The following is a 27916-nucleotide window of genomic DNA, read 5'->3' as shown; positions in this document are numbered from 1 at the left end:
GAGGTCATCTGGGGGCATGAAACACCCTGGAAAAACAGACAGTAAATCGTGCGTGCGATAAAATTGGTTGTACACTTCCATTTCCAGTAGCAAAAAACAAATCTCTTCGAAGCCAATATACACTCACCGACCTGTAGACCTGTACGTTCATGCAATCATCCAATCACATGGCAGCAGTGCAATGCATAATATCATGCAGATAAAGGTCAAGAGGTTCAGTTAATATTCATATCAAACACCAGAATAAGAAAAAATGTGATTTTCAGTGACCGTGGTAGGGCTGATATCCTAGAAGTTTCACACAGTCTCAACAGCACAGAAACGGTGAGCAAAAGTTAGCTGACGAGAAAGGTCAGAGCAGAATGACCAGACTGGTTTGAGCTGGCAAGAATTCTTTGGTAGCAATTGTGGTGAGAGGAAAAGCAGGTCAGAATGCACAACCTGCAGAACCTTAGGGCAGATGGGCTGCAAATGCAGAAAACTAGAGATTTTACAACTACCAGGATCACCTAGTCTTTATCATTCTGAGAAAATATGGTTGCCCTTGCCTGTTCAACAGAAGAGATGGGACCATTACTATGACACATCAGATGTCTCAAAGACTTTCTGTTGACTTCCTGCTGCCTGATATCCTTGTTTCCTGTCACGCACCTGCTTTTACCATGTACAGTACCTGTATTTCTTGATTTTTCTCTTCAGCCTCTGTATACTGTACACATAGGTTTAAAACGCCCGTCAACACAGCTGTGCCTGATACGCTCATTCCACAATCACTAATACACCAATCAGGCATAACTTTATGACCACCTGCATAATATTGTTGCTCCCCCTTTTGCTGCCAAAAAAGCCCTAACCCATGATGGCAAGGACTCCACTAGATCCCTGAAAGTGTGCTGTGGTATCTGGCACCAAGATGTTAGCAGCAGATCCTTTACATGGGCCCCACCTAGCCACTTACAGGACTTGGAGGACACTTTTGATAGATACTGACCACTGCAGACCGGGAACACCCCAAAATAGCTGCAGTTTTGGAGATGCTCTGATCCAGTCGTCTAGCCGTAAAAATTCTTGCTCAAATCCTTACATTTTCCCATTTCTCCTACTTCTACCACATCAACTTTGAGGACAAAATGGTCACTTGCTGCCTAATATATCCCACCCACTAACAGGTGCCATGATGAGGAGATCATCAGTGTTATTTATTTCACCTCTCACTGCTCATAATGTTAGACCTGACTGGTTTACATGCATGTAATAACTGGACACTGGTGGTCTCTTTACAGTGGTGTATTGAGCAGAGGGTGGCCTATGAACTGTCCATACCATCAGATGTGCCTACAAAGAGCACCTACATTGTCTGTTTACACACAGCATAGACATACTGAATAAACCGGGAAGTGCAGGTATACCGGCTAGTCTGTGTTTCTTGTGAAATCTTTTATGGCTTGTATTCCAAATATGGGTCAAAACCGCCGTAAACATTATTGCAACTGATATATAAATATAATCAGCGAGCACATTTGACTGATTTTGGCTCCTATCTGTTTAGACGATTAGAAAACTAGTGCATATGTTGCATATTCTTAGAGATCCTCATTTAGTGGCTTTAGACTGGAGTCAGTAATGAGACCTCAGTTACTACGGAAAAGTGCTCTAGGTCAAATGTAACAGGAAAAGTTATTTTCACTTTAAACTCTTTATACTCAACACTGCCTCCTAGTCATATGATTCATGATGACTCACTGCTTACGGCACAGTGTGGTGCGTCACTCTGTCTATTCTGTGATATTTCTGGGGAACTAACAGCACCTTTTCTATGCAGTCTGATCAAAAGCAAGGAACACATGCTAAGAATAAAAAACACCATTCACTCGCCACATCGCTCACCACAGTGGATTTATTGATCGTGTAAGGCACAAAACAAAACTATTTCCATCTCATTTGTTTTGTTCCAAAGAATGGCATGCATGTATTTAAAAAAAAAAAGGCACCATAGTGATATAGCAACATATTTACAACAAACATTTACACCCTTAACAGTCTTGTGTGTATCTGAACTCCATCACTCAGTGTTCAATGCAAACAGAGAGAATTTTTTGAGCTGCCCAGTCTTCAACAGCAGTCTTTAAGAATTCAAGGTCCTTCTAGATCATGTGTCAGTTGGTCATTCACGCAAACATTGGCAGTAGGAACGTGGCGATATAACAACGATCTGTTCTTGCATAACAGAAGTGAAATTTCAGTTCAGAAGTTCTATAACAGCAGCTCTGACGATCATTTGTCGTTTCTTCGAAGCAAAATCAGGGCTATATTAATGTAGTATAAATGATAATAGAATCATAATCTATTATTATTTACAAGATAATAATTGAAATATAAAGATTTGTTGTCAGTTTTGCTGTTTGTATAGTAACAACTAACACAAGCATGTGTAATTGTCGATATAGTGAAGTCTTCTTAAAGGAGATGTTCATTTATTTATTTATTTTTTTATTTTCTAGAAGAAATATCCAGTGTCGGTGCTTTCAGAGATAAAAACGTTACCAAAAAGTTTTCCAAAATATGAAAGTGTTTAGGATTGAGGACTGTCAGTAATATAACAAGCTGCTATTTGTGTCTTATTAATGTCAAAAGAAAAAAAGGGGGAAAAAATAGGGAAGGGAAGGGGAACGTGTTTCAGGGAACATTAAATATTTGACGTATCATTCTTTAATAAATAGAAGATTGTCAGCATTGGCAAATTGCTTTGGTAAGAAAAAAAACATTTACTGTTATTGAAAAAAATATTGAATTTTTCTTCGAAATGAGGCACCATGTAAGTCTTTCTTATGCTGCAGTCCACATGGGACACATCTTATGTCAGAACTGCAAACACTGTTGAAAGAAGAGATGTTAGGGATATTTTATGAAATCCTACCCGGTGAAAATAGTGTGCAGGAATACTTCAGTCACCAGTAATCTTCCCCATTAATGTTGGATTGGCTGTTAAAATAAATAACACTTGAAAATGATTAAAAAATAATCAAGAATCTCTTCAGGTATTTAAGACCTCCTTTTCAAGTAGATAATAAAATAAAATCCTGAGGATTAAAAAAATTAAAATCTGAAATGTGTCAGGTAATATTTAAATGTTGTGTTTGCTAAAAAAAAAATAAATACCTCCATCTTTCCTTTGGCTCGAACTGCTGAGTGAGTTGTGCATTGCATGGATCTTAATTATTGTGTTGTAGTAAAAGATACACAGAGAATGAAAATAAAAAAAAAAAAATACAATTTTTGTAGTCAGTTAAAATTATTTGTCCTTATTGTTCCATATAAACCTCTGCGATCTCCCCTTAGCCCAGGAAGCACAGAAAGGCCATGAGTGAGAAGCCGATTAAGATGAAGAGCACTTTGAGGAGCTGTCGCCCTGGAGAGTTGAGCTCATGAGGGAGGATCTCCAGAAATGTGATGTAAACGAAGGTTCCCGCTGCCAGGCCTTCCAGCACAGCCTGGACTAACAACCCCATCTGTAGCTGTGCTTCACTCACCCCGATGCCGATAGCGATGCCCATTGGTGACATTATGGAAAAAACCAGGATGTAGATGATGAGCCACATGGTCGGGACGGCACTCTGGATCAGTTTTATCGAAAGGCTGAAGACGATGATGCTCTTGTGGATCAAGATGGCGATGCAGATCTCCAACACCTGGACAGCAATTTAAAAAAAAATTGGAATTTGACAGGAAATTGGAGGAGCTACAAAAACACTGAAAAATTTAATGAGGAACCCAAAAGGTTCCTGATTTTCTGTAGGGCAAACTATGTATAGTAACTATGGTAACTTGCTGTTCAAGCAGAAAAATACACGAAGCCAGCACATAATAATGCTTATGCAACTTCCTAGTGTCTCAGCTATTCCAGCATGACAGCTTTAGAGTTGAAATACAAGTTAAAAATTATAAAACCAAGTTTTTGAGGTAATGAATAATAAAACTGCTGTATATCCTTGAATGCCATCAATTTCTTTGCCTAATTGCCTTTTGTATAATCTGGAAACTTGCCACAAAATGCCTCGCACAATGATCACACAGCAAGACAGAATCATCATCATCCTTAAAGCACATAAAGCCTACATATAAAATGATTTAGGTGTATTTACCCTAATTTTCAGTGCATGTTTTACAAGCAACTCTCAAAAAGCAGCTACAAGATGGTCAGCGTTTTTTTGTGCGCTTAAAGGCTGAATAAAAAAATGAAACCCAAGTGTTTGTTTATCACCCAACCAATCTGTGAACAGCTCAGAGGGCAAGTGAGCACAAGTGCAAAGCTAAGTGTGAGCGAACATATCAGTCTTGCAGAAGCGACTCGCTCTCTTAAATTTCTGACTCAAGCCAAAGATAAGGCGGCAGTCCAGTGTTCACCATCATGATATAGTGTAGAGCCTGCATTAAAACCATATCCTCATAAACACGGGAGTACAAACACGGGAGGATCATATCAGACAAAAACACTGTTAGAAAACCTAGAGAGGAGTTTATACTATAGAGTCTATTTCTTGCTTAATTAAAAGTACTTGATTTTCTAAAATTATAAAATGGTGCATTAAAGCACACAAGATTTTGAGGCAGGATTTCAGTGTTTCTTATATTTTGTCAGATAATCCTTACTACTATACTGAATATTAACTGAATATCATGACATGACACACAGGAACGTATCTGAAATTCACGCCTGCTGTGCACGTCCCTGGCTGTCCTGGACCTGTGTTTTGACACCTGCAATGTAGAAGTCAGTGGTCAGAGTAAAGCCTGTACCTTAGCGTCAGTCGCTTGCAAGCCGATGGCCAAACCTTCGAACACAGAGTGCAGCGAGAGGGACAGGAAGAGCATGAACGAGCGGAAGGATGAATGCGCCTGCAGGTCCATGTGGACATGGTGGCCGCTACTCTCCATGTCGTTTACGGAGCGGTGTGCGTGCGAGTGGCTGTGACCTGCAGGCGGGAGCAGAGGAGCCGTTTCCTCGTTCCCTTGTCCGTTACAGCTGAGGACCAACCTCTCGAGGATGAGGACGATGAAGAATCCACATGCCATGATGAATTCGGCCAGAGGATAGTCAGTCTGTTGAGATAAGAGGAATTCGTTTGGGGTTTAACCTTCTTCTTCTGTTCCCTGTTAAGAAATTATTATACTGTACATTGCACTCATATATATTGTTTATGTATTGCATTTATTATACATACATTATGAATATATAAATAAATGATGCAAAAGACAGAAGACTGTAATTACTCTAAGTGTAAGTTGTGTCCAGTCAGGCAAGTAGTAATTAAACAAATGCAGACTCTTTATGGACCGTTCAAAGGTCATTTTTAATACTGGGAAAAACAAACACTCTAGTTTGATAAAATGGACATAAAGTGACTTTTACCTTAGTCAGTATATACTACCCATTGGTTTTTTATTTTTATAAAGAAATGACTATTTTCCATTTAATTTTGCTTAAAATCACTTGACATTTTTTCCATAACTTGGATAAATGTTAAAGAGCTGACCTTCTATAAGGTAAAGAACATTTAATCGATTTTGCAATAACTCAATATTACATTCGAACACCATTCAGATCATTTGAAAGCACTGCATTTCCTGCTTACACTTATGCATTCAGTTTATTCATTTTTGTTAGACTGTTTCACAGGAAGAACAATTCAGGAAAGGGTGTTTTTCAGACGCAGATGTGAACAAGGATCGATACTGACCCCAAGTGAACTCACATTTGTGTCTTGTAGTTGCTCACTTATATCAGACAGATAATCTGGGATAATGTCCAAGAGACAGGCAGCGAGGAACACTCCTCCGGCAAAGCAGCTGATTAAACTCAGTACTGTCCTGTGGATTTCTGGAAAAAGACATGCAAAACAAGAGTCACTAATATTGATTACGAAAGTTGCTGACCGTCATTTGGGTGATAATTAAGCTTTATGTCTTTGGTCCTTTTTTAATTAAATATCATCAAACATCTAAGAAATGATGATAGCTGGAAAAAGAGCAAAAATAAAAGGGCATTCAACAAGCATTCTGCGAACTAATGATGCAAGCAATGATGGTAGGTCGTGAAATTAAATGGGAGGCCAAAAATTAAAATCTAATAATTGCACTATAAAAAAAAAACAAAAAACTATGAGCATTATGTTAGATATATTCCCTGACGGCGTATAAAGAATAATATGTAACTTGATTGGACAATCTGTGCTTAATCAATGTACTTCAGTTTTTGGAAATAATGAGGACAGAGTAAATAATCCACCTAGTTCATGCTCATCACGCTTGTGACTGCATTTAATAGGCGTTGTCACGATCACTGCTGCCGTGCTACACAAGTGTCAGTAAAGCATGCTGTAAAATATCACCACAAAGCAAGACATCTAGGAAGTGTTTCACTAAGTTTGATCATCTTGCATGACTGTCACTGACATATAAAAATTCCCCAGAATTATTTATTATGTATTTTTGTTTTGTATTATAATCATTGGATGTGCCGCTGTACTTCATTCCACAAATTTACATAAGCCGCCTTGGGATATTTGTTAGGAGAAAATAATCTGATTATCAAAACTGAACCCTTATACTGATTCATTTTTTAACTGTCGAAAGCAGTCAGGTCTTTGCCCTCTTCGCCCGTTTCTTCCAGCTGTCCTTGAATGCAAGGTTTTGAAATCTCAGTCAAGGGTTAAAAGCTTGCTCAGCATAAATGATGTTAACATGATCATATGACCTTGTCAGATCTGCAAAGAAGAGAACTGGAAAGCTTTGTAAGACAGGATTGTGAACTGAGAGAAAGTCGCTCATGGGCACAGTAAGATGAAATGAGAAAACGAGTTAATTATGTCTAAAAATCACAGATGTATCACAAATCAGGACTGATCAACAGATCCATTCAAGAACAAAGAGCACTGATTTAGTAAAGAATTTCCCCTATTGATCCACTGTGGTCAGTGGACCTTTGGGCAATGATAACATAGAGAAATCTATTTACTGATAAACAATATATTTCACTCATGATCAAAGGAAATGAAGACATAAGCGTGCATTACAGTGATGATGAACCGGTGCAGATCTGATTCACAGTTCAGGACATACTTCTCATAGATAAATAATGAAATCAGGAGGAACTTACCTGTTCCGTTTGCTGCTCGGAAAAATTTCATCCGAACAGGAATGAAGCCAAAAAATAGAGTAAGAACTAACAAGCCAAACAAGGCTGATATTTTAACCTCTAATAAATACTCCATCTTGATCTCTAATGTATCTCTATGCCACCTAGATGTAAACAAACACGGTAGGATTCAATCATATACCACAAAATATCTATTAAAAAACTATTTCTCAGGCATTAGCCTGTTGTCCGGTGCTGGTACATCTTTAGAAATATCACAAGAGTCTATACTTGTTGTAAAAGGATTAAAAACTGTCTAATAGTTTTCCATTTCTCTACACCGGCATCAAGTCCATGTCGACCACATTATTCTCTGTGGCTCCGCCCACACCATTTTCATCTTCCGACTTCCGCTTTCCTCGTTGCTATGCGCACTAAATACTTGCGTACTAAATAGTAACTAACCCGTACTAACCCTAAATAGAACTAAGTACCTCAGTGGTTTTTGATCAGCATGCAAATTATTTGCTGTAACTAATTAGGGTTAAATTTAAAGTCGAAGATAGTGATTTTAATTCGGCATTTCTGTGAATGAAAAACAAACAAACAAAAATGTGGATCCATACTCATTACATAGTAGTAGTTTCTACGCATGCAGTTCCCGACTTGTCCAGCAGGGACAGCGTTATTGTATATGCGAGAGCGCGCATGACGAATAAGCACATGACAAGTCTTGTGATCAGGTTGATCAAGTCAGAATATTTTGTCCTAAACTCATAAGCAATGTCATATATTTTATATATGTACACTATATATTAGGCCACCAACTAAAGCTTAGGGTTACAAAGCTTAGGGTTAGGGTTATAACCATACCCGTAACCCTTTTAACTAGGGGTGATTTAGAGTAGCCAGTCCACCTACAAGCATGATTCAGGAGATGGGGGAAACTGAGAACTTGGAGGAAACTCACACCAACATGGCACAAAAACATAAGAGTCCTTGCAGACTGTACCTCAAACTTAGGATTGAATTAAGGGGCCTGGTGCTCCATGGTGGCAGAACAATCTGGTGCACCACATTGCTACCCAAAAAGACATTGGTATCGAAACAAGATAAAGCTTTGGTATGCCTGACACGTTCAGTGGCCCTTTTATCCATTACGGTCATGTTATACAAATAATACTGCCTAAAACTGAGTGTAGTACTGACTGTAGCCGCTATAATGACCACCATAAGACCAACATTGTGGTGACCACAGGAGCACAGCAGTGACATTCACATTGTGTATTAATTAGGGTACAAATAATATGCTGATCACTTTGGTAGACACCTAACATGTTGGTTCACCTTGCAGTACAATTTACTACAGCTAGAGACTATTTACTAGAACTATTTACGATTTTCTATCACATGCAATTTATGTTACTCATTCTCAGGTATTTTTTTTTTACACCACATGACTGCAGTTGGCTGGGAATTTTTGGTTGGTTCTGCTGACAATGCTCCACCACCAAAATATTATATGATCAGTGGTTGTCCTATGGTCCCTTTCAATCAACGGACAGAACTGAAGGATCTGAGTCCATCAGACTGGCTGCAGTCAACAATGATACAGTATATTTATTGATACAGGGTTTTCCTTTCAGGTAGGTAGAGGGTACAACTATTAACTATCCAAGGGATACTTGAGAAACATCTACAATTTTCTTAAACTGTACAAAGATGTATTTGTAAACATCTTTCTGGTGACTGATTTAGGGTTGTGAGTTATAGAAAGGTATGATATCATAAATATTAAAACAATGCACCTTTCTTCACACTTGCACTTTCACAAACTTTCACAAGTCTTTAGAGTTCAGTCTTTAGTGTTGTCCTTATTATAAGTACAAGCTTCTAGAAATTAGGGAAAAGGCAGGAAGAGTAAAGTTTCTCATTTAATATTCTTGCTGCCAACTGAGCCCCATGTCGCTGAGTGAGCGCCGCTCCCCGAGGTATCAATAATACAAGAGGAAGTTATTGTTCCACTGGGGGTGACACTGACAGAATTAAAAGGCTTTGTGGGGAGCCTGCGCCGGTCCTTTCACTGCTTCCGCTCAGGTTTCCACTGTTGCAGACAGAACTCAGACAGGAGAGAGATGATTATGTTTGTTAGTGAAGGGCCTGATTGTGTGCTGCTGGAGAGTTTTTGTTTTATGACAGCTGTAGGAGATCTTTTGGCACTCGGGTACGGAAAGCAGTATGCTCAAGGACATTGTCCAAAGTTATATCCTGTAATGGGATAGCAGGACATGTCTGACAACTAACAAAAAAATGTTCTCAGGGTAATCATGACAATTCAGATTCAGATACTGTGCTTTATTTTTGCTCTAGCCTATGTAAAGGGTTTAGTAATATGGGAATTTTGGATAGGCAAAAAACAGAACAGTCTACCAGGATGGTGTCAATGATGCAATCAGGTAATCTAAGCTTTTGGACATTTTCAAAAAACACCCCCCAAAAATCCCTTTGAAATTATTGTCTTTAAACAGTAAGAGTAAATAGCATGTTCTTGACTCAGTCCTTTCCTAACTAAAAAGAAGCAAACTGCAATCTAACGTTGAGACATGTTACAGTGATATTCCCTGACAGTGAGCTTCGTAATATTTATACTTTCATCCTTCATAACTGATAAGCTCACAAATCCACATGTCACATGGAATGTCACTTTTGACAGGCACAATAATGCCCTCAAGCCATATAAATTCACTTGGTAAGCCTGCCAGCTGGCACATGCTCAAATGATGGCGCTGAAACCTGAAGCTTTGGCTGAGTCTCCAATAGAGCTGAAGGAAGAACAGATCGAAAAAGTGACACTCTCTGGCAGGACAGAAGAGAGGGAAAACAGGAGACAGGTGCAGACTGACAGAAAGGAGACAAAATTGTATTTAAGGATTATTTTCATATATATGATTTTTTTTGCATGTTCTTATGAGTATTATCTGCATTTTTCCCCTGAACACCAATGGAGGGAACGGATTATGACCGCATGTAAGTATGGCCAAAATTCTGAAGACAGATGTTTATGAATGCAATGAAAATGATTGCGATTATGAATACATCAACGATTGTTTTACATTCTTAATTTTAGCGTTCTTTAAATCCAACAGGTAAACACATATTTGATGCTGTCACTTGAAGAACTTGATGAATATCTATTGTATTAGAGAACATTATTGTTATGTAGGCAAAGCATTATTAATGTAGGCAAAGTAATGGCAGTCTGTCTTTTTTTGTTTGTTAGTGAAAGTGTAATCAAGTGACTTTGGGCAGTCATTAACATTTTATATCCATTCTACAGTGTGACATTGTACTCCATGAGAGTCTCAGGCTAAAAGGAACAGGTGCTTTCTCAAAGGAGCATCGGTATGATTTCATCCATACTATCTTGAAACTCGTGAATGGCGCTCAGAATGGGAAAGTTTGGGATTGTTATGGGGTTGATTGTCTTATTGGGTGAAGTATCTGCTATTTCTGAAGGTGAGAAAAGACATATTGTGTTTGTTCTACTATAGTTTATATTCTTTAATCAAAGTTTTTAGGCTTTACATCCAAATATCATATTGCAGCAAATAAAAAGGAAGAACAGAGAGATGCAATTCTGAAAGAGTTGGTTGAGATATGGCGGAAGGGTGGAGGCTGGTACCCCCGCAGAGAACAGCCATCTCCAAAGAGAAGACAGGATGAACAAATCCATACAGTCCTAAGGAACATTGTTGGAGGTCTCAAGTCTCTAGGACTCCTGCCCAAGAAAGCTATTGGTTTACCATCTCTTAACAAGCCACTTGATCGGAACAGGCTGTCAGGATTTCTTTATAACATCTCAATGTATCTTCAGGAAATGAGTGCTGAACTAGATGATGAGCTACCTTTTGGTGATGATCTTTTTTGGGAAAACTTGTTGCATTCTTTTCTGCAGTCTGATGGAAAAATGCAAGTAGGAGATTGGGCTGGGAGGATTCCTCCTAGACCAAGCTTCAGGCTTCAAGACCTTTTCCTCTCTCTGAGAGGTAGCCCACATTGGGATGGACTACTTGGATTGGTACAGAGCATCCTCACACTCATAGAACAGCAGCCGCAAAAACCTCTTCTCACATTTGTATCGCAGAACTGGAAGACCATTAGTGCCTTGCTTGACACTGCTCTCCAAGCTCTTGTCAGTGGGACCTATAGCCAGGCCATTGCAGGTCTCCAGGGATTTATCTGCGTACTGAAAGGACAGAATGATTGTGCTGTCAACCTAAGCTGGCTGCAGCAACTCCTGACATTCCTGGAGACAAGGAACTGGAAACCTGTGGTGAATCTGCACCCTGCAGGTGCAGTCATTGACCACAGGGACAGTACCTTGTTGGCAGGACGTCTGAAGCCATTTAGCATTCCACCTGAGGTTTTAAGTGGGGAGAACAATAAATCTCAAGACATGGAGAGCATTAGCTCTATGCAAGCCCTACTTCTGCAGGCACTATCAAAGACAAACAGTGGGGAACGAGCAGCACAGTTTGCTGAGAGAAATCCTGCCCTCATCCAGGGTCTTGATGGCCTTCGGCGTGGATTGCTGCATAGAGTGGGTAGCACAGTGTACAGTAATCTGAGGAGGAAGGTTTCGCGTGTGACCATGGCACTGCTGGACGATCTAGGTAGCATGGCTGGTGAGACACGGTCCACTCAAGGGGGAAGGTGCTCTGTAGGCAAGTTTATCCTTATATTTCCACTTTAAAATAATTACTTATTGATTTTAACAACTTTTCCTCTATAGCTTTTATTACATATTGTCTTGACTAGTCCTCAAAAGTACTGTAAAAATCAATAAAACCTTAATAGTTGAAACATACGGCTGGGTTCCTGAAATCACATTGGCCATGTTAATCATCAAGGAGATCATGATACTCTAAATCCTATGGGCTGGATAAAATACCCACCCTTTTGTTGATTTGTAACCATATACCCCTGGCATTCTGTGCCAAGCTATGCTATTCCATTGAGCCTAATTGTATAGTGGTCCATCTTCATTTCCGCAATTCATGAACAAACCACAGCCATTTTTGCTGATTTGTATTAACAGAAAACAAGCCAGCTCATCCTGGTCTTCATCTTCCTCTTTTTTTTTTTACTTAGGTGACCTGAGACAATTGATATTGTGGTAAGGTTCTTTTAAAAAAATTATTTTTGGAGCATGCATTTAACACATTTCTGACACTATTGTAAAATGCTTTATCACATAGGGGGATTAGACATAATCTGACATGGAATGCTCAAGCCATGGGTTTCACCTCACATGGTTTACCGAGTCGGCCATCTTTGATGTCCTGTTCATCTTCGGAGATGGAAAAGCACAAATTGGAGCAAGATCAATCATTGAAAAGAACCAGACTCCTACACCCTCAACAGATTTTTCATAATCAAACAGAATCAGAGCTGTCAGCCTCAGCTGAGATCCTGGAAGCAGCCTGCAATGCCTCCATTCCAGGTCTCACAGGTGTTTCAAACTTTACTGTGTTTCTCTACTGTAATCTTTTTGATGGAGGTGATGCAACATTGGACCCGGAGGCTGGTCAGATAATGCCTGACCTCCATGTCAGCTGCTCTAATGCCGCATGGTACCTCTCTGCTGCAGAGGAAGATTTCCTGTGGGTACATGTGTGCAGTGAATACTTCACACAGGATTTCAATAATACAGTATGTGCCAACTCTTCCTTCTGGCTGCAGCGAGCCCATCAGGTATTAGTAATGAATATTTAAATGATATCTGTTAAAAAAAGTACTTTGAGGTTGATTGACAAGTATGCTGTAACTGTGTGATTTTATTAGGCTGCTGTTACCAAAGACTACCATTATCTCAACCAATCAAGTATCGATGACCTCTGCGAACAACTCCTTAATGAAGTTTCTGGAAGTTCTGGAAGTACTGCAGCTGAAGACTGCTTAGAGCTGCTCAGTGCTAGATCTCTAAGTGCACAAGATTTCCGGAGGTGTTTTCTGCCTAACAATTCCGCACTGATATTAGCCTTGTGTGGCAATGCATCATATCCATTAGTTCACACTGGCTGGGCTGCAGAATATTGCTCCAAAAGCCTAAACAAAGATTCCCACCACGACTCCAAAAATGCTCTCTGTGATTTTTTAAATTGGACAACAGAGCATTTCACTGACTCTGATCTGCTTGTACTCTGTGGAAACACAGCAGGTCTGATGGATCACATTTGCAAGAACATGAGTCTATATTTCATGTTGGTTCCTAAACAGCCCATACTCTTAGACTACTGCCACTCCAACTCAGAACCAAAGCAGGAGACACAATGTGTTCTCCAACAGCTGTTTGACATGCTGCCTGCACCCTATGACTTTGACACCCATCAGCTCTGTATAAATCCCATTCCTATCCTACAGGAAGCTGTGTATAAGTTAAACCATTGTGAGGGTGTTGTTGATGAACATGTGGGTTGGCTGGCCACTGTAAGCTATGTGCTCCAAGTATTAGATTTTGTTGTGGGGCTTTCAGCAGGCCTTGAAGAAGGCGAACAGGAGGTACGCCAGGGCCTTGGTCAAGCTATTCTTCTGTCCAGACTTCTGGACAATTCCTCTTTCTGGGCAACCCTTGGGCCTGATGCATCTGTTAGTGTGCTTCAAACTGTTAGTGTCTTTCTCAGACGAGAGCAGAATCTATCACTTAAGGAAGATCTTCTTAGCTGTTTTAGTGTAAGTGCAATATAATGATTATTTTATACAATGATCACTGTTAAGTCTACATTTAGTTGTTCTAAAGTGTTGTACCCAGACTATTTAAAGTATCAGTTTGTTGTGTTAATCTTCTAGCCTGTCCTGTGGGATCTCATTCAAAAAGAGGACAACTCCTCTGCGCTGAGATTTTTAATACAGGTAGTACACAAACTTTTCAGAAATGACATGAGGTAAAGAAGAGTTTAATGCATTTATAATAAATTTCACACCTTGACAGCTTGAATGAATTAAATGACGATTACCAATAAGCTCAATCTTAAATTCCCCAAAATTCTTCAAACATGTTTCTTACTACTTTAAAGTATATAAATACATATTGTCATACTGGTTCAAAATCTATGATATTCCTCTTGCTGCTGGTCTAGGAATACCTCCAGATGCCGAAAGAAAGAATACGCACTCTTGTGTTATCTGCAGAGAAAGATGCAGTGAAAAGATTTCTTTCTCATGTTCATCAGAGTTGGGACCAGCTCCAAGTCGAGACACAGGTAGCCAACCAGCCCAAGAACTAATGCATTTTCCTTCTTCATTTGTTCCAGTGAGAGGGCTCGAGACTGCTGTATATGTAATTTGTTCTATTTGTAAACTCTTATAAATGATTATTGCTTCTCTTGGCGTTACTGAAAGGCTTCCCCGAAGGAAAAGGAGGCCATGGAGACTATGACTGCAGCCTTCATTCAGAAATTCCCACGAGTTACTCCAGAACTATTCGTCGACCTCTCACAGTTCATCCCATACATGTCTGTATCTGACATAATGAATTTCCCAGCATCACTGATTGCCAACGATAGTGTGTGAGTGAACCATAATACTCTGCAAATATGCTGATTACATGCAGGATATCTATGTTCATGCATCTGACATTTTTTTTTAGGTTGATGGCTATTCGAGATCACAGCTCGGGGATGAAGTCTCCTCAGAAACAAGCATTCGCTAAACGTCTCCTACAGTCGAACGCGGTGGGAGATGTTTCTTCCTGGCCACCATACTTCCTCACCTCTGTTCTTCCCCTTCTCCCACATCTTCCGGTCAGCCACTTCAAACAGCTGACATCCCAGCAGGTAGGTAAGCAAACATCAGAATATTTTGCCTATGAATCCTAAAGGCTTTAAGAAGAACAAAAATAAAGTTCGCAGGCGTATCTTACAGCTCAGCCCGCTGGTCGAACTGCTGGCTAATAGCAGTCTGGATGGCATACGGGGGAGGCATGTGCTTCGCACCCTGTTCAACAAGAGGAAGAATCTCACTAGTGATACAATAATGAGGTAATTCACTTCTCTAAACAGCAAAATTCAATTTGAGCCATACAACTGATGGATGAGCTGTTTGGTTTCTGTGACAGGTTAGGCATCCTTATATGCTACATGAATACAGAAGAACTGCATCGTTTCCTGTCTGCACCACCAGTTTCACCTGCTTTGTGGCAGCAGCTTGCAAAGTGTATATCAGATGGTCATGTCAGTGGAAATGGCAGAGTAAGCATGAGTCTTATAAAATCTTGTACATATATATATTTATGATATCTTCTAACTCCTATTGTAACTGTAACATCTTCTAAACTTAAAACATCTTTTAAACTTTTACTAAACCTGCATAGACAACAATGTGGAGCAGTGGTTTGTATCACAGCCCCACAGCTACAGAAAATTTGGTACAGGCTACTTTCTAGGTGTTTATTTATACTTTCTTTGAGTTTCAAATGCTCTCAGTGGTTTTCCTCTGGGTTCACTGGTTTCCTCCCATCTCCATAAACATGCTAGTGTATTGGCTGCTATAAATTGCTCTAGGTGTGAATGCGTGTGAGAATATATGTGTGCATGTTTCCTTGCAGTTGACTGCTGTTTTATTGCTGCTTCATTCCCAGCTTAATAATCTAACACACTCTGCATCCATTGCAAAACTGAAAAATAAACCTGTGAATTTTATGTATTTGGTTAAATTTCTCTCATACAGAAAATAGATCATATTTCTGTTATAAAGATTTTTTCTTCAGAGGTATAAAAACGGTGAATGGTAAATATGAGATGGATCTTTGTTAAGTATTAAACTGAATGGTGATTTTCATCCATGTTACATGATCTCGATCTCTTTTTTTAGTCCGCTGCTCCTAATTACTTTCCAATAAATTCATATATATCTTTTTCTCAATTAGTGATGAATTTTCCACATCCACCAGCTCTCTATCTCCTCCATTTTACTCATCAATTCCTTATCTATGAGTCTGTAGTGCTGTGGTCTGTGGATGTCTGGTGCAAAGCAGAAGCTGCCCAGAACACAACCCAAGTTTTTCCTAGAGCGATTGTGAAGCTGCAAAATGTTGGTTGACCCTTGTCATTTAGATGAGGGTGTGGTCTGCAAACACAAAATATTGTTCACATTGCTAATATCCAAGACCAAGCCAAGTTCCATTTCTAACAAATATTACACTTACATTAAAGTAAAATGAAGAGTGATGTCCTTGCTCAATGAGTACTCTTTGTTCATTTGTCAATAAAACACCAGTGACTGTTATTTATTGTGTCTCATCATTTATGACACTCTTTTGCAGCTTTCCCATTGGCTGGCCCTGGCTCTCAAACCTCTTAATGCCAGCTTGTTGTCTTCTCCAGTGCTGGCCTCTCTCCATGGTTTATTACCCCAACTTGGCGCATCATTCCTGCAATCATTATCCTCAAATGATTTATTGCGACTCTTCTCTCAGCCTGATATACCTACTTTTCCACCTTCACAGGTAAAGACACACTGTTTCCATTAGACATGGTTTTAGATTTTATTTTGTACCAAGTTTTATCCTGGTCTCATCTTTTCATTGCAGGCATTCCAAATTTTAAACAAAATATTCCGAGACACAAATGTAAGTTGCGTCACATGATCTGTAGAACTAAAGTGTATCTGGTGCCAGAAAGCCTTGTACTCATTTCAGTTTCCTGTTCAGATCAGTGCCAACGCATTATGCCAGCTAAAGCCATTATTTCGGGGTTTAGCACCTGCTTTCTTGAAAAACTTGATTGTACCTGACTCGATGGGAATGACAGATTGTCAGTGCTGGAGCTCTCTGTTGAGCGACCTGCGGCCTGCTCATCGCTCAATGGTGCATAGAGCACTACAACAGGTAACATCAGCACCGATATATACTTACACCAAGAAACCAAGACCTTATGAATTAAACACCTATACAAACACGTGGCAGCTCAATTCTCCACTAACCCTTTTACCATCTAAAACCATCCATTGTCTTATTATAACACTACATTCCACTATATTCCAGCCAGTATAACAAATACATAGATGTATTTTATTATTAACAGTGATAGATTTATCTAGGTTTTAAATAACTAAACTTATTTCAATTGTAACATACATAACTGTTTTAAATTGTAGCTTCATTGTTGATTACTTTGAACAGTGTAACATCCCTGTTTTTTGTTTTCTTAATTAACAAAGCAGTATTGTTTCTGCATGGAACACAGCTTGATTATAATCAATAGTATCAATTGGTCACTACAAATTCATGTATGTTCATTGTCTGTTTATTTTCTATCATTACTCTAAACATCAGTCCCCCTCAGAGCTAACTAATATGTATTGTTGGTCTAAAGGTTTTGGAGCATTTGTCAAAAAATGACACGCTTTACCTGCACTGCCTTTTACCCTTCATTTCCCTGAAAAAACTGGCCACTGAGCTTGACGGACGGACGATCCTTAATCACATATCTCTGTACAGAAACATGTCCTGGTCCCCTCAGCAGGTAATATCCTATTTGTTGCCTGTACCTCAGTAGTAAACAATAATAGCAGATAATTATGCTAATAATACCACAAACTGTGCTCGTTCTTGCTGGGTGGATCTGTCCGCGGCTAGTGACACACTCATTTGCCGCAGCTCATTGGGTATGCTACAGATGAGCCTTACAGTAAATTAATACGATGTGCCCCTCACCTGCCATCAAGCAAATTGCGCTCACTGTGTTAGAACGGCTTGCATAAAAGAATATGAATTAGTAATGCATTAAAGTGATTTCGTCTCAGCCAAAAGGAGGTATCACATTCAATTTTGGTTGCCATCCAACTTCTCAAGTTTTTCATTCAACAGGCTCAGTTGCTTTTCAGAATGATTCAGCAGACTGAAAACATCAGCCGAGAGACAGTACTGTAAGTGACATCAGTCAGCTACATGCCTTTTAGTATTTTGATTTATTCACATGAGTAGATCTTGGGACTTGGCTCATATGATTTACATTTCAGCTAATCTGCCAAGACTTATCCATTTGTCCCTGAAGAACTTGTCAACACAGAACAAATCTCAACATTTGCTGGCTTATACCATAGCTTGCTGTAGTATTGTTTGGTTTGTTTCTTCTTGTTGCAGACATTTAGGCCGCATTGCAAGTGGCATGAGTTGTAAGAACCTACAGCTTTGGGCCAATGAATCAGACGTCTCTGAGCTGTTACGGTTTATTACAGAGTTGCCCGGCGGATTGAGGCCAGCTCTGGTGAGAATTTGCGAGACAAGCTTTAGTCCCAATCCAGCAATTCACATTCATTGGCATCTACAGTTTTTCCAATTGCTGTTCCAAGACAAAGTCTACTGTGCTGCCAAAGCAAATAGCGATTGATTCAAATTGACACTAATGAAGGCTTGAATCCTGGATAGCCAGTGAATAATAAATGACATGAATATGCTGATGCCATTTTTGTATAATGGAACAATGCTTTTGTTTTTAAGTTTGTTTAAATAGAATTAGTGTAGTAAATGAAGAATGTTATTATACAAATCAAGGCTTGGGTGAATAATTCTATTTCAGGATACTATCTGCTTTAGAAAAGATGTCAACAAAGCAAATTAATTATGTTCTAACAGAGGAAGTGTGTGCTAGAGGAGCTTAGAAAAAGGCCAGACATGGATCTGGATGGCTTCGACCCATCGTTCACTGCAGGATTACCGTAAGATCGTATATCTTTTATCCTTTTTCAACATTCTCCATCATGCCTCTGATGTCCTCTGCCTCACTGTCAGATGTTGTCTCACAGCGTGACGATGATTGAGCGCCTGTCCAACGCATCACTCTCGGCTGTCCTGGACTACGTTCAAAGACACTTTATTGATTTCCTGGAGCTTCCACGACACAAGCAGATGACCTTGGCTGAGAAAGCTATCGATGTGCTTGTGAGAGAAATAGATTTTGAGAACTTCTGCATGGATATAATTTAGACATTGTTTCTAAACTTGTTCCTGCAGTCAGTAAGGGTATTCATACTTCTTACACAGTTATGGTCCATAAAACATCTCTATTTGCTTTGGGGAACAAAAAGTTCTTGGAGGGGAATTTTGGGTTCTTTAGATAATTAAGGGTTTTTTAGCATCAAAAAATTGATGAGTTCTATTTAGATGGATTCCACAACTGATGAACCCTAAAAGTGTTAACCAGGAAGTTCAGTATTTCTGAATGTCTGCATTATTTCTGTTTCTGTGTGTTGGCACATTAATTAGTGTCAGTTCCATCTTATATCAATTTTGCCACAGGCACTATTGTTCTACTTTGTAAGTATCTCAAGTATCTCACATTATCTGCAGTGCAGTGCCTCATGACCATTGATTAAGTTGCAAACAAAATGAAGTGACAAGGCTATCACATTTGACTTATGCTATAGATTTTAGAGTAACACTTTAATAAATTGAAAGTAAATGAACAGAAGAGAAATCCAAATCAGATCAATATTTGGTGCGACCACCCTTTGCCTGCAAAACAGCATCAATTCTTCTAGGCAAGATCTTTCACTTGCACACAGTTGTTGAAGGAACTCGGCAGGCAGTTTGTTCTGAACATCTTGTAGAACTGTCTTCTGTGGATGTAGTCTGCCTCAAATCCTTCTGCCTCTTCATGTAATGCCAGACAGACTCGATGATGTTGAGATCAGGGCTCTGTGGGGGGCCAAAGCATCACTTCCAGCACTCCTAGTTCTTCTCCACGCTGAAGATACGTTCTTAATTACATTGGCTGTAAGTCTGGGGTCGTTGCCCTGCTGCAGAATAAATATGGGGCCAATCAGACACCTCCCATGATGGTATTGCTTGATGGATAAGTATCTGGCTGTATTTTTCAGCATTGAGGACACCATTAATCCTGACCAAATATGCAACTCCATTTGCAGAAATGCAGCCCTAAACTTGCAAGGAACTCCAGCATGCTTCACTGTTGGTGCAGATAATTATTATTGTATCATTATCTAGCCATTTGGCAAACAACCTGCCTCCTACAGCCAAATATTTCAAATGTTGACTCTTTAGTCCAGAGCTGCCCCAGTTCATATGTTTTGAGCCTGGTTGAGTCACTTAGCCTTATTTCCACGTCAGAGGTATGACTTTTTGGTCGCAATTCTTCCATGAAGACCATTTCTGGCCAGACTTCTTCGAAGAGTACATGGGTATGCCTGAGTCCCACTGGTTTCCGCAAATTCTTTGTTGATGGCACTGCTGGACATTTTCCGATGTTGAAGGAAATGAAGCATGATGTGTCTTTCATCTGCCACATTAAGTTTCCTTGGCCATCCACTGCATTTACAGTCCTCAACATTGCCCGTTTCTTTGTGCTTCTTCAAAATAGCTTGAACAGCACATTTTGAAACCCCAGTCTGCTTTGAAATCTTTGCCTGGGAGAGACTGTGCAGATACAGTATAACTACCTTGTATCTTGTTGCTGTGCTCAGTCTTACTTTGGTGTATGACACCTGAGTAGCAGAGTTTGGCTGTTCCTCAGCCAAATTTAAGCTCCTACACAGCTATTTCTGTTTTAGTGAATGTATTTCAAACTACATATGAAATTGATTATTAGCACCTGCTTGGTGTAATTGGTTTATCATACACCGGACTCTGATCCTACAAAATTCCTGACTTTGTGCAAGTCTACAAAGTGTGCAAATGTAAGAATTGATGCTGGTTTGAAGCCAAAGGGAAGTCACACCAATTATTGATTTGACTGAGATTTTTCTTCTATTCGCTTACTTTGCATTTTGTAATTTGATTTAAATAAACAATTCAAATATTTATTTTAAAAAGCATTTCTTCATACCTGACAAACACTTTTGCACAGTACTGTAGATCAGTAGTAAGTCAAAAGTTTCCTTTTACTAGTTACTAGTGACTAATATTATCTACAACCTACTGAATTTACTTGTCAGCTAACCAGAATGCCAGGATGTGTAATCTGCTTGTCCCCAGGCTAGAGATTTTTTCACAATTGTTTCATCTATTCCAACATTTCTGTCAGATGATTGCTGACGACAGAATCTCTGGGGCCTCCATGGACCTGCTGGGTCCTCTTCTCTTCTTCCTGGACAGGGACATGTTGTCTCAAGTGGACAGAGAGGCTCTGAAGTTGCGCCTTGAGGACCTGAAACAGTACTGCATGCCCTCTGATACCTTCAGGGAAATGGCTTCTCTGCTTACAGAGAGAACTATGCTAGGGTAGGTCCTTATACCCTTATGTTACATATGGAATATGCTGAGGTAGGATAGATAGGACGACACACTCCTGGAGTAAGACATCTTCCCAACACTATTTCTTATCCTGTCTAAATGACAGCTCCAGAACTATTTGTCCAGAACAATATCAAAAACACATTTCACAGTAATTCGACAGGCTAGCTTGCTTTAATATTCTAATCTAGCAAATGACACTATTACAAGCTATTTGGATAAAAGCCTTCTGAGGAAAGGTTTATGCAATTCACTTAAACCCATTAATATTTTTTAATAAAGGTGTAGTTGTCTAAATTCTTGTGTAAACAATATTAAAATATAATCTGTGGACCACATAGAGGCAAAATGACTCAGTGGGATTATATATATACTCCTGATTACATATTCAAATATGATTAGACTTCCATTTTATTTCACTTCTATATAATCAGAGACTACTGAACAAATTTATAGATCTCTTGATTTGGATCTGATTTATAGAGATCCAAAGTCATGGAGTATAGGAGATGTTGAGCATGTAGACCGGCTTGTGTTCACCCTGACTCCTCAGCTGATACGCGCTCTGCCACTGGTAAGAAGGAACAAAAACAAGACCAGCACTTTCATGAATCCATCCATCAATTTGTGCTGAGTTATGACATTGTGTTGAATGACATGCTTCTATTAGGATGACTTAGGTAAAGACACAGTCGAGCAAGTCCTGCAAAGTCAGTGGCACTGGAAAGTCAGCGAGCTTGGGAGAGTGTGTGCCGACCCGAAAGGACTGAAAGACAAGATTTACAGCTTAATTCACAAAATAATCAGAGGAAGGAGATGGAGCAGAAGAGGTGAGGCATGTTTACTACTTCAGTTTACTGCATCATCTATTAAGAGATAAAAATAATGAATCAAATGTGATTGTTATGATCTCATGTGCATGTGCATTAACTTTTGTCAGAGCCAATCCCGACTTGCGCGGATATCAAAGGCACTTTTCCATCAGCTTGGCGTTGGTATCAGCTCAATCGAATGAAGAGAAGAGAATTAAAGGAGTGTGTTGAGTTCCTGGGTCAGGATGGTTCTCTTAATGCTGAGCAACGCTGGGCACTGTGGACAGAACTCAGACCAGTGAGTATGCCAGTAACTGGCGAAATCCAAACTTAAGGAATGATTTGGCCAAAATTAAAAGATAAACAATTATGTCTTTACCTGAAGTGTCCTTGATTAGCCAAGATCTGTCTGGTGCCTATAATTTTCTTCTTTAATTTTTAACAACATAGCTAATGTTGCTAGCAATTAAGGCAATCGTATAGATAACATATTAACCAATTAACCCCATTAAATACAAAAACCCTTATTTGTTATCAGTGGGGACAAGGTTTTGTGTGTGTGTGTGTGTGTGTGTGTTTCAGTTTTATAAGCCAGTGAGGACACTTAAGCCAGCACAGGTACTGGAGCTGGGCTGTATCCTCACAGAGATGAGTGAGAGAGAACTGCAGGCTGTAAACTTGTCTGACTTAGGTGTGGTTGCTCATCTTGGAAGCTTTAAAGTATGGAACCAAAGAAAAGTAAGTGCCCCGACAGACACCCACCCACACACAAAGACACACACAGACACACACATTCACACACACATACACCTTAGCTGTGTCTATACACCAAGTTTCAAGTAAGTATAGAGTTGCTGCTGCTATGCACAATTTGTCAGCCATTCTTTATGACCAGTTGTGTTTCAAATGGTATACACTATATGGTCAACTTTTTGTGGACACCTGACCAATCACACCCATGTATTTTTCCTGAACATACAATTACAGATTTAGCCTCCCATTTGCTGTTATAAAAACTTCAAACTTTTTACTATTTTTTGGAGATTTGTTCTCATTTAGGAACAAGAGCATTAATGAGGTCAGGCATTGTTGTCGGCTGAGGAGATCTGGGGATCTGTTCCAAAGGTGTTTAGTGAGGTTGAGGGCAGGGATCTGTGCAGGCTACTCAAATTCTTCCACTCCAACCTTAGAAAAACAGTGTCTTCATGGACTTTGCTTTGTCCACAGGGGCATGTCATGCTGGAACAAGTTTGGGCTCCTTTATTCCGCTTAGGTAAAATCCTAATACTACAGCATACAAAGACATTCTAGACAACTGTGTGATGTGATGGTCAGGTGGCCACATACTTTTAGCCATATACAATTCTAACCTGTAAACATAATGTATTTATCTGCAGTGCTTTTCTCTAAATTAAAAATTAATCTCAACACAGCACTTTTTGTGAACGTTTCATCATGGGATAAAAACATATACAAACAGCTTGGGCTATGCTAAACTATCCATCTATTTTTATATCTTGGGAGGGGACACCAGTCCATTGTATGACACCACACACCCTTCATTTTATAAGCTCCCCATTAAATCGACCGCTTATATTTTTTCCAGATGAGAGCGGTTCTACAGGGATTCCTGCGCCGCCGCAAAGAGAAGCCTGAAGACCTCGGAGTGGTGGAGTTGGTTTCTCTTGGCAATCTACTTTGTGGCTTCACTCCTGCAGAAATTTCCCGTCTAGACCCATTTAATCTGAGGTTAGAGGAAGAATTGGTGTCAGAATTCTTGATAAAGATCAGTGTGCATCTGCAATTTGATCACAAATTTCCGTGATGTTTGTCAGCGTGGCTGTGATGTTCCTGAGGGAGACGTACCTGCCGTGCTTTGAGCAGCAGACTGAGGCTCTGACCGCTCGACTCTCCAGCCACCTGGCTTTCGGCCCTGTCAGCAGCTGGAGCTCTGAGATTTTCTCTGAGATTGGGACCCTGGCAGGTAGAGGATTCTGGGACAAAAGTATAATGCATCACCATTACATTCTCTCTGCTTAGTGAAACCATATAAGTGAAATAGATATTATAAGTCTCTTCACTACATTAGTCCCGTATATTCCAGGCACTTTTATTATACATAAAGATTACACTTGGTACTTTTTAACTTGCATCTTTCAATCATTTTAACCAGTTGGATCAGCCACATAATGTAAAGTAGTGCTTAAAAAATCCACACTTGAATACATCTTTTCATCTCTCCTTGCACTATAGGCTTTGTTCAGTTCAGGGATATCTTTTAAAATCCCTTACATTTTTACTAGGTTATTTTTAAACCTAACACAAAATCCCTCACTGAATCAGTTAGGCTAAGGATTGATGTTATAATAGCCAAATTTTAGCTCACAGATCTCTGAAACAAGACAACACTAGCTAGAGTTTTAACATTCCATAACATTGCATTACTCTGGAACACCAGCAGTGTTATTTTTATAAAATGATAACATAGTTGTGGACTCACTTCTGTGGCTCCATCACATCCAGCTAAACTTGTGGTTGATTCTGTCTGTAGAAACCATTGGCTAGATTGGCTAGCCAAAGACATCAGGGCAAGTCAGCATAGTATAAAAGTATTTCCTGCTTGGTTACACTTCCACTAAACATTAAAATACTGTTGGGAACCTGAACAGGTAGCTTAGTTAAAGCTTGCATCATAGTCTGAAATTTTCTGAAGGTGCTTGTTTTGCTTGAGACATATTTCAAAATGATGACCTTTCTTTTTCCTTAGCTGGGCTGGATGACATGGTGTTGTCATCCCTCGTGAAAGAACAAATAGAAGGATTGACTCCATTGGCAATATCCCTGATACCCCCCAAAAAGATGGCTGTAAGAATCACACAGAATATCAGTGTTATGTTCCCTGAGCCAGTAGAACATCAGCATTGCCATCATGTAGTCAAATGTTATACAATTGCTGTGATCTTTATAGGTGGTGTTCAGTGCAAGTCAGCTGTCCTGGCTGAGCTCTGAACAGGCCTGGGCTGTGACAGACGAGCAGTGGCAAAAGCTGGACCATGAGCAGAAGCAAGCATTAAGCAAGGCACTGTATGAAGGAGATGTGATGCTTGAACACAGAGGTCAGTCAGACTACACTCCCTCTATAATCAAACATAGCTGCTGACTTGAGACCAGACTGTGAAATTCACAAAGAAAGAACGGCATTAATAATGAAAGGAATGGCACAGGATGAACAGCATACCCTGAGGTGTTTTATTGTTCTTATACCACAGCTATTTGCCAACAATATAATGCCTTTATTTACAGATAATGTTATTTACACTATTACAGAACAACATATTAAATGTTTTATATAGTTATAGTTACCTTTTATTTTGTAGAACATCTGCAAAACAAGTTCCTGTTGTTATTTATAGCAATAATGAACAGTTATTTGCTCACCATCCTTTTATGAATAAGACAAAAATCTAGCTTGTCATGTAACAGAGACACCTCAAAGTCCTCTATCTACTGTCAGAAAACGTAAATCCATACCTTTACTCCTGACCCCTTTCAAAATGCTAAGCAATCATCTTACAGAAAACCACAGCATTTTACCGTGGCACATCCACAGTAAAAGCCCCTGTGATTTTGCTGACACTACAGAAACAATGACATTAAAACAAGGGCATTTGATTGCAGTTGGCACTATTATCAGACTCTCTGACCAATTAGAATCAATTATTCAACTGAGCTGTGGTATAACTGCACATAATTCAGAGTTAGCATGTTTTGATGCTCTGTTGATTGCTTAGCTGATGTATGCATTGGTCCTCCTGCCAAAATGACTCTGTAACTGCAGCTGCACAGCTGTCTGTGTTATTGCTTGTCATTGTAACATAGTGTATTTGTCTCTGCAGGCAGGAACCAGGCTCCCTCAGTTTGGTTTGCTGACAACCTCACAGCATGCACACTCTTGTTACTCTGTACTCTGATGCATTTATTATAAGCACCCACAGGAGTGTTCCTCTTTCATATTTATTTGCTGTTCTTACATTTTTGATTAAAAACTAACTTCACAAAAAAATAAGGGCTTTGATATTATTCTGATCATTCATTTCTTCTTCTTTTTTTACACGTTCATAACATCAGCTGGATCTGGAAGGACACACACACACACACACATTAAGAGGAAATATGAAAGTTTGAGATAATATTTAGATCTCAGGAACACCAATCTTTTGATATACCCAGGCATTCATAGATAATAATAGATCAAAAATAAAAGAAATAATTAGGCATCTGCTGAACATTTTGTCTGAATAATCATTTATTCATCATCCATCTTTAGTAGAGGCTTTTTCCTGCTCTGAGCCACTTTGAAATAGAGCCTGTGCCCAAAACACTTATGGGTAAAGCAGGAACATGCCCTGGACATCAGGGGCACTATACATGCATGCACCTAGGGGAATTTAGTATAGATTATACACCTACCAGCATGTTTAAGGAGGTGGCAGGAAAGCAGAGAACATGGCAAAATAACATGAGAAACACATGAAAAACACAGACTGTGACCTGAGCTCTGGATTGAACCGAGGACCCTGGAGGTGAGGCGTCAACAAAATCTGCTGCACCACCATGCCACCTCCCTGTGAATAGATTTTTTAAACAAATATTATTATTATCTTATCTTATTATCTTATTATATTATTATCAGTAAGAGATAGTACTTACTGGATACTTTATTATACAAACCTACCTTGTTGGTCTATTTTGTAGACGACTATGGCTTGTCTTTTTTCATGCATAATGTGTTCACCACTGTCAATTTTATTGTCATTCACCAAGCAGTATGATAATCAGCAACACTAGTGTGCTTGATATACCCATAGTAGAGTCTATTAACATGCAACTGCTACATCGGTCTTGCTGTTTTGCTGAGAATTACCCACTATACGGATAATATCTGGTCCTCTGGTGGTCCCTTTCCAATTATGGATTAGGGAGAAGGGTGCTGATGACTTGCAGTCTCTTGCTATGCACAGCCAAATAATAGGATACTTGCAGGTATATACACTATGTACACATATTGAATAGTATAATATATACATTATTATTATATTTAGGGCCAAATTGTGATGGCTAGATGACTGAATCTCCAGAACTGCAGCTCTTGTGGGGTGTTCCCAATCTGCAGTGGTCAGTATTTATCAAAAGTGGTCCAAGGAAGGAATAGTGGTGAACCAGTGGACAGTCAAGACTTACTGATGCACGTGGGGAGCGAAGGCTGGCCCGTGTGATCCGATCCAACAGACGAGCTACTGTTGCTCAAATTGCTGAAGACATTAATGCTGGTTCTGACAGAAAGGTGTCAGAATACACAAGGGGGACCAACACAATATTAGGCAGGTGGTTATAATGTTATGCCTGATCTGTGTATGTGTGTATATATATATATGTGTGTGTACTTTTGTGGTGCTTAAATGACTAACATGACTAACTCAGTGTAGAGAAGCACTGTGTTTTTCAAAATGGCATCTCCTCTAAGCAGAGGTCAAGACTGTGAAAGCTGACCTGTACAGGTCCTCACATTCACTACTAACCATACTCAAGTGCAGGATCACTCCTAAATGATTCCTTACTCCCTAAACAGTGCATGTTTTCCAGGTAGTGCACTATATTCATCAATCACTTGCCATTCAACCAAACCACGGCGAAAGCAATTATCCTCCTTGGCTGATT

The 27916-nt window shown here is 39.5% G+C and overlaps 2 protein-coding genes across 3 annotated transcripts; one reads left to right on the top strand and one right to left on the bottom strand.

The window, feature by feature from the left end:
* Positions 1–1879: 1879 nt before the first annotated feature.
* On the bottom strand, positions 1880–7538 carry slc39a1 (solute carrier family 39 member 1). 2 transcript variants are annotated; one of them, XM_058401780.1, is made up of 4 exons: positions 7157–7538; positions 5739–5878; positions 4798–5100; positions 1880–3689 (listed from the first exon to the last, which is right to left on the bottom strand). In XM_058401780.1, the coding sequence occupies exons 1-4, from the start codon at positions 7269–7271 to the stop codon at positions 3336–3338; spliced, it is 912 nt and encodes a 303-aa protein (XP_058257763.1). In that variant the 5' UTR covers positions 7272–7538; the 3' UTR covers positions 1880–3335. The 2 variants fall into 2 exon arrangements, with proteins under 2 accessions (XP_058257763.1, XP_058257764.1); XM_058401781.1 differs by having other exon boundaries at positions 5754–5878; positions 7157–7537.
* Positions 7539–9915: 2377 nt separating this feature from the next.
* On the top strand, positions 9916–26191 carry LOC131360239 (stereocilin). The gene is made up of 30 exons (XM_058400477.1): positions 9916–10162; positions 10473–10651; positions 10741–11859; positions 12287–12311; positions 12394–12889; positions 12980–13867; positions 13985–14047; positions 14275–14397; positions 14537–14703; positions 14784–14970; positions 15059–15174; positions 15252–15384; positions 16458–16640; positions 16725–16763; positions 16845–17021; positions 17509–17658; positions 18003–18061; positions 18279–18402; positions 18771–18853; positions 18941–19076; positions 21178–21374; positions 21870–21960; positions 22057–22216; positions 22327–22496; positions 22781–22936; positions 23805–23947; positions 24034–24182; positions 24966–25063; positions 25167–25314; positions 26095–26191. The coding sequence occupies exons 2-30, from the start codon at positions 10573–10575 to the stop codon at positions 26181–26183; spliced, it is 5748 nt and encodes a 1915-aa protein (XP_058256460.1). The 5' UTR covers positions 9916–10162; positions 10473–10572; the 3' UTR covers positions 26184–26191.
* Positions 26192–27916: the final 1725 nt, after the last annotated feature.

The sequence above is a fragment of the Hemibagrus wyckioides genome, linkage group LG10 (genome assembly GCF_019097595.1).
Source record: "Hemibagrus wyckioides isolate EC202008001 linkage group LG10, SWU_Hwy_1.0, whole genome shotgun sequence".
NCBI lineage: Eukaryota > Metazoa > Chordata > Actinopteri > Siluriformes > Bagridae > Hemibagrus > Hemibagrus wyckioides.
This window is presented reverse-complemented; position numbering and strand designations above follow the sequence as displayed.